Source organism: Tupaia chinensis, unplaced genomic scaffold (genome assembly GCF_000334495.1).
Source record: "Tupaia chinensis unplaced genomic scaffold, TupChi_1.0 Scaffold143599_1, whole genome shotgun sequence".
NCBI lineage: Eukaryota > Metazoa > Chordata > Mammalia > Scandentia > Tupaiidae > Tupaia > Tupaia belangeri.
Window position 1 is genome coordinate 111,346 of NW_006203445.1, and position 7,811 is coordinate 119,156.

At 42.1% G+C, this 7,811-nt stretch overlaps 1 protein-coding gene across 6 annotated transcripts in view; it reads left to right on the plus strand.

The window, feature by feature from the left end:
- Positions 1-378: 378 nt before the first annotated feature.
- Positions 379-7,811, plus strand: part of MAST2 (microtubule associated serine/threonine kinase 2) — a 158,334-nt gene continuing 150,901 nt past the window's right edge. For all 6 annotated transcript variants that reach the window (XM_014582430.1, XM_027766588.1, XM_006164222.2 and 3 more), the window contains exons 1-2: positions 379-529; positions 6,292-6,434. In XM_014582430.1, the coding sequence (XP_014437916.1) occupies positions 385-529; positions 6,292-6,434 (288 nt within the window). In that variant the 5' untranslated portion in view covers positions 379-384. The remainder of the gene's footprint in view (positions 530-6,291; positions 6,435-7,811) is intronic.

The following is a 7,811-nucleotide window of genomic DNA, read 5'->3' on the forward strand; positions in this document are numbered from 1 at the left end:
GATCCAACACCTTAACCACCATTACGCCTGCTGGCCCTTTTCTTTCTTTTTTAAAAATTTGCCGGTAGTCTTGTGCACTCACCAGAGGGAGAAAGCATCCCTTTCAATGACGTATTGTCACACTGTAATCCCTTTTCCTCTGTTTCTCTCTCCTGTTAGGATTTTGGCCAGGCTTTACTTGTGCCTTGTGTGTTTTTCAGTCTTCCAGAGCTGGGGTTCAAACCATGGTTGGCCTTGTGGGATGTAGGTCCCTTTACTAGGCTACAGGGCTGGCCTGGCACTTTTTAACTGTAAGGAATATTGTAGAGATGTTTAATGTAACATTCTCATACTTCAGAGGATAACTTAAAGACTTACCTTATTCTCTTTTTCTCTTTGAAGGATATGGTCACTGGACTTAGTCCCCTGCTCTTTAGGAAACTCAGTAACCCTGACATATTTTCGTCCACTGGAAAAGCTAAACTCCAACGACAGCTTAGTCAAGATGACTGTAAGTTACGAAGAGGAAGCCTGGCCAGTTCTCTTTCAGGTAAGTATATGATTTTGTTTTTCAGAGAAGCGTAGGACTGTGTTGTTGGTATTTAAGGACATATCAATTGGCTTGGCATTTTGGCAGTTCTGTCTGTATAGACACTTACAGGTGAGGCTGTCTTCCACTCATGGAATCTGGCGAACCTAAGCCTGACAGATATTTTTTGGTTGGCCACAGCTACTAGTCACTCCCTTTCAATGTGAGTTTTGCTCTCTGCCTTTCTGTAGACTTCACATCTTTTGCTTCTTTTTGATTTACTTTTTTCTTCATTCCCCAAATCTAAAGCGCCTGATGCCTCCCTGTCTCCTCCAAAGAAAAGTCATTTAAGAAATCTGAGAAGGAGATGGGACCAGCAGATGGCATAGTGGTTACATTGCTGGACTTCCACATGGCCGACTGTGGTTTGGGTCATGGACTTGGTGGCTTGAAACTCAAGCCAGGGGTGTGTGCGTGTGTGCCCAAATCCCAAAAGGAGAATGGAGGAGAAGGGATTGTGGTGTGGCTAGCCTTCTGGGGGATGAGTTCTCACTTTCTGTCTCTCTCTTTCTCTGGTGAGCACACATGCCTTACAGCAAAAATCTCTCTTAACAAAAAACAAAAGAAAAATTTGAGAGGGAGAAAATACACACACATACACTGAAGTCAAGGTTCAGACAGGAAACAATGAAATGTGACAATTTTAATCTATCATTAAAGTATGGAAAAAGAGAGTTCATTTGATGTTAGCTAAAAATAGTTAGTAGAGAAGAAATTGTAATCTCACCATACTCCTTTGTTTAGTAGTAAACAATTTTTTTTGTAGAGGTTTTTGCTCTAGGGCACATGCACTTGCCAGAAAGACAGAGAGAGACAGAGAGGTAGAAAGCGAGCTATCACTCCCCAGGGAGGATGGCCACCCCACAATCCCTTCTCCTCCATTCTCCTCTCGGGATCTTGGGTGCACACGCACACGCGCCCAGCGTGAGTTTAAGCCACTGGGTCCAGGACTCAAACCATGGTTGACTGCATGGGAGTCCAGCGACATAGCCATTATGCCAACTGCTGGTCCCAGTAGTAAACAATTTTCAGTGGTTTCTTTAAAGCTTATTTCTTCTGTGTGAGAGAGAGACACCAACGCTACCACAACAGGTTTTTTTTTGTTGTTGTTGTTTGCTTTTTAAGAGAGATTTTTGCTATAGGGCTTGTGCACTTGCCAGAGAGACTGAGAGAACAGACAGAAAGTAAGAAATCACTCCCAAGGGGGGGATGACCATGCTGCAATTCCTTCTCCTCCATTCTCCTCTTGGGAGTTTGGACATGCATGCACAGGTGTTCAGTGTGAGTTTTAAGCTGCTGGGTCTGGAACTTGAACCACGGTCCACTACATGGAAGTCCAGTGATGTAACCATTATGTCTTCTGCTAGTCCTCTCAGCAGGGTCTTGATGCTGAGATTCACTTCTCGCCTCAGCCAAGTCCAGGTCATAGTCACGCATGTGCCTGGTGTACTCAGGAAGGTCTCTGGATGTGAACCTGGAACATTCCTATGAGAGTCAGCCTTGCAGAGCTTTGCTTTTTACCACTGGATCACTGTTCTGATTCCTAATTTCTTCTTTTTTTCCTGCCCTTTTTCAGAGCTATTCCTTTGACTTTGTCTTCTCACTCTTATATTGAAATTTTATTTTGCCAGTCATGTATTTAATAATTTAGAGTTATTTATTGTTTGCTTTTTCATAGCATTCTGTTTTCATTTTAGGGATATAATTATCTTCTAATTTCCCAAGAATAAATAGATTTTTGAAGTATGGATTACATTTTTTTATAGAAGTTGTTTATGTGGAGGGGCCAGCAGGTGGCATGGTGGTTAAGGCTATGGATTCCCACATTCCTGACTGTGGTTGGAGCCTTGGACCTCGTGACTTGAAACTCATGCCAGTGTATGTGCGTGTGTGTCCAGGATCCCAAGGAGAGAATGGAAGAGGAGACGCTGCTGTGGCCTCCCCCTGGGGGTGATTTCTCACTTTCTCTCTCTCTGTCTTTCTCTGAGAGCACACACAGCCTATGGCAAAAACCTAAAAAAAAAGACTTTTATGTGGATCACCTCTTTCTTTTGATCATTAACAACTAGAATCCAGTGCTTTGATTTAAAATTCTAAGTCCTTTTTTGAGCATTGTGGAAATAAGACTGTGTTTGACTATTCTGTTTATTTCTGAAGGCTGAGCCTGAGCTTGTGACACCAACAGACATTTCACTTAACCACAACCTCCTATATGCTTATTTATTATTATCTTTTTTTAGGTTTTTGCCATAGGGCATGCAGGCTCACTAGAGAGAGGTAAAATGAGAAATCACCCCCAGGGGGATGGCCACATGGCAGTCCCTTCTCCTGCATTCTCCTCTTGGGATTTTTGAGCATGCACACACATGTGCCCAACGTGGTTTTTCAAGCCTCCTGCTCTGGAATTCAAACTGCGATTGTCCGTGTGGGAAACCAGTGCCTTAGCTACCCTGCCCCCTGCTGCTCCCCTATATGCCTATTATAGCTTGTACTTTTCTTTGTAACATTTGTTCTGGGTATGGTCCACTTATCTGCTTTAGATTTTCCCCAGATATTTTTATTTCTGCATAGTCAGTGTCTACCTTTCTGTCTCTTATTATAGCCCTGTCTGTTCATTTATTTTACGGAGCGAGAAGGCCGTGTAGATACAGACCATGCTCACTCTGCTCTGCTCAGGGTTCTCCTTCCTCTGTTCTGTGATGCCTTTGCACTGTCCAGTCACCAGAATCGTCGTTCATTATAAACCTCAATTCACCCAGTCCCAGGCATTTCCACCAACAATAATGGACTAAGATGACTTTTAGTCATTAGATGTGTTCATTGAAAACCTAATTCCTTCATGGTGTCCCACGGTGGAGCCTTGGCGACAATGTCATTAGCATGGGCACCTATGATTGAGTTCTTGCGGGTATATAAGGAGAGGAAATGAGATCAGAATTGTTTTACTTCTGCATAATCGGTGTCTATCTTTCTGTCTCTTATTATAGTCCTTGTTAGTTCATTTATTTTACTTCTTTACGCTCATTTTTATGGAGTTTCCTGGAGGAATAAAGATGAAAGCATATGCTCAGTCTGCCATCTTTAACTGGGAATATTTTATGCTTGAATTATTGTAGGAATAGTACTAGAATTTTTAAGAGGTTTTCTTTTGTGTGTGTTGTTACTAAAAGGCTAGTAGTTGTACTTGTTCATATGGTTCCTTCTGCTATGTTTCCCTCAGATTCTTGGCAGTCCTTCATATGCTTTAAGCCCTCACTGGAATATGCCCAAATAGGTTTCTTCTGCAGTTGTATAAGCTTTTATTCCCCAACAGGCCCTTTTTCTTTTTTTCTCCCTTATTTTGTAGAGAGGTTTTTGCTACAGGGCACATGCGCTCACCAGAGAGATAGAACTAGAGTGACAGAAAGCAAGAAATCATCCCCCTGGGGGGATGGCCACTTTGGAATCCCTTCTACTCTGTTCTCCTCTCAGGATTTTGGGCATGCATGCACACACATGCGCACACAGAAGCCCAGCATGAGTTTTAAGCCACCGGGTCCAGGACTCGAATTGCAGTCGACTATGTGGGAGTCCAGCGACGTAACCATTACACCATCTGCTGGTCCCAACAGGCCCTTTTTCAAAGAGAGTTAAGATACTAGCCTTTGTATGTATTCATAGGATAAGTTAACAAGCTAGCCTGCCTGTAGAACATGCAGGTGAAGAGTATGTAGGTTGAAAACCAAACATTTACAGCATGAAGGAAACAAAATAGGCTCTATTCGCTGGGCTTGTGCAAGTTTTGAGTAGAAAATTATCATTATCATCATCATTATTATTTGTGGAGGATGTATGGGAAGTCAGGACAATCAAGTCCTAACACATGAATCCTTGGAGTACATCCTGCACCCTGCCTTTTTCTCTAGTCTCCTTTTGGGATTTTGGGCACGCATGCACATGTATCTGGTACGAATTTGAAGCCACCCATTCCAGGATTTGAATCATGGTCTGCCCTGTGGGAATTCAGCACCTTAACTATGAGGCCATCTGTTTGCCCACCATCAGAATTTTTTTTTAAAAGAGATATTTTTGCTACAGAAGTTTGTGCTCACTGGAGAGACAGAGAGATAGAAAGTTAGAAAGTGAGAAATCACCCCTCAGGGGGGATGGTCACACTGCAATCCCTTCTTCTATGTTCTCTCAGGGTTTTGGGCATACATGCACATGCTCTAGGGATTAATTTTGAGCCACTGGATCTGGGACTCGAACTATGGTCGACTACATGGGAGTCCAGTGATATAACCATTAAACTATCTGCTGGTTCCATGAAGGTTTTTTTTTTTTTTTAAACATTCACTTATCTATTTATTTGTTGTGATTTTCAAGCCTCTGGGTCCAGGATTTGAACTACAGTTGGCCATGAGGGAATCTAGCACCTCAACCACCTTGCCACCTGCTGGCCCCCAAGAAGTTTTTAAGGAAAGAAATAACACCACCACATTTATTTTGGATCACTAGCAGCAGTGTGAGAATGATGTTAAGAAAGGGAAGGAATGGGACTTGTATCTCAGTTAGAAAGTCGTTACAGGGACTAGCAGGTGGCATTGTGTTTAAGGTGCTAGACACTCCCACATAGTCAACCATGGTTCAAGTCCTGGACCTGGTGACTTGCTTTCTCACTTTCCCTCTCTATCTTTCTCCCTTTCTCTGTGTCTCTTTCTGGTCAAATTAAAATAAATGAATGAATACATAAAAATTAAAATAATCCTAAGAAATAAAAAAAGAAAGTCATTACAGTTCTAGACACTCAATCTTTTTTTTCCAATTATTTTATTTAACTTTATGTATGTATGTATGTATGTATGTATTTATATTTCACCAGAAAGGACAGAGTGAGAGAGAGAGAGAGAAAGTAAACTGCCAGGTCCAGGACTCGAACCGTGGTTGTCCATGTGGGGGTCCAGTGCACCTAACCATTATGCCACCTGCTGGTGGCACTCAATCTTTTTAAGTAATTCCCTTGTAGTTTTCAATGAGATAAAGGCAGTAGTAAACCTGAGCTCAGCACACAGTCTTGTGAGGACTGTACAGATTCAGTTTTTGCTTTCTGGAGTTGTAAGGACAGTTGTCTAGACCTTATTATAACAGTACCACTCATGTTGCATTTTGTAGGTGAGAAACTGAGTGGACTGAATGAGATTGGAAAACTCCTAGATTTCTAGGTTGGATGTCAGGGTAGGAGACTGGCCTGGTGGTGACTATTACGGAGAACTTAAAATAGTCCATTCATGAGCCAGTCATGTCGTGTAGTTAAGGTAGACGGATCCTACATGGCCGACTGCATGATTTGAGTCTTGGATCCAGTAGCTTGAAAAACATGCCAGGCATCTGTGTGTGCTCAAAGTCTGAAGGGGAGAACTGAAGAGAGGGGATTACGCAGTGGCCATACCCGCAGGGTGGTGATTTCTTACTCCTTCCCAACCTTCCATTGTCTCTGTCCAGTGAGCACACAAGCCTTATAGCAAACTTAAAAAAAAAGTCTGTTCATTTCAGTATTCCTCTTGCAATTTTTATTACTGCTAAGATAGTTGAAATTTTCAGAAGATTATAGATTCCAAAATGTTATATGGAGGACTTTTGGTTTGTATTCATATGATTTTATCATTTGATATCATTGTATTTGTATTTTTATTCATTTATCAATAAATAATTACATGTGTATTTCCCACATCTTGTGTTTGAAGGTAAGCAGCTGCTCCCTTTGTCCAGCAGTGTACACGGCAGTGTGGGACAAGTGGCTTGGCAGTCTTCAGGAGAAGCGTCAAACCTGGTTCGAATGAGAAACCAGACTCTTGGACAGTCTGCACCTTCTCTTACTGCTGGTTTGGTAAGTGTCAGAAAAAATGGCAGCTTACTTTGTGAACAAATCCTTGATCATCATTTGTTATTGCCACATGTTTTATTTTCTTTTTTGGGATTTAAATAATTCAGTTTTGCAAAGTGAAGTATAGAACAAGAATGTGTATATATTCTCACTGCTTTCTCATGCTGCCCCTGGTACTGATTATGTAGTGGGGTTAAGAAAAGGATTCAATATGGTCGTAACTTTAATGAATGAATTTCCTGGGAAAGTTTATGGAAATGATTCCAAATCTTGTGAAGTTGTGTTGCTTCTGCATACAGCTCTGTGGTATACATATTTAGTACTTGAGGACAGAGAATATATTTGACATATAGCGGGCACTGTCTTGAATGAAAGGATGAGTTTTCTTCGGGTTGTGTGAAGCAGTGTAGTTTGGGCAGGTTGTTACTGTCTGCTATTGTATATTGTGCCCTTTGACCTGCAGGGGCACTGCCTTTCTGCCTAAAGCACCCATTGACTTTCAGCTGATCTTACACCATTCCATCTGTTCTTAGGATGATACTTTGCAGGGTACAGTCACAGATATTTGCTCAGAAGAGATTAAAATATAATTTCTTCTGCCTTTGACATTATAAGCCTTTTGGGTCACCCAGCACTAGCAACCTCCAATTTGCATTCTGTCTCTGTGGATTTACCTCTTTGGAATATTTCACATAAACAGGATTATCCCATGTATGGCCTTTTGCATTGGACTTCTTTCAGTTTACCTAATGTTTTTAGATTCATCCACATTGTGGCATGTATCAATACATTTTCTCACTTTCTCTCTCTCTCTGTCTCACTCTATGTCTCCAGCCAGTGCACGTGCCCGGTAGCCAAAAAAAAAAAAAAGCTAAATAAAATCCCTATATACTGATGTCTGGCCCAGCTGCATGCCACCTGCCTGCCCGCCTGCCTGCCTTTCTTCCTCCTTTCTTTCTTCCTTGGTACTGAGAGACAGCACCCTCAAGAGGTTTTTATTTAAATATATGCTTTTTTCTTCTTTATTCGTGGTAGAGTGTATACACAATCATGAGAGAGAGAAGAATGAGCATCCTTCACAGGGTCTGGTCATGGCATGCACACCCTCTTCTAGTCCTCTCGCCCACTGGCTTTTGGGCACTCATGTGTGCCTGGTGCACAGGGGATTCAAACCATGGTCACCGTGTGGGGAATTCAAGTTCTCTTGAGCTGTGCATTACTGCTGTGCCACAGAGCTGGCTCCCTAAGAGGGTCTTGATGCTGTCATCTGTCCCTAGCTTCAGCAAGCTCTGGATCTTGGGCACACACATGCTCTGCATAGTCAGGATGGGTCTCTGGACATGAATGAAAATTGTCCTATGTATGTCATATTTCGGCTGG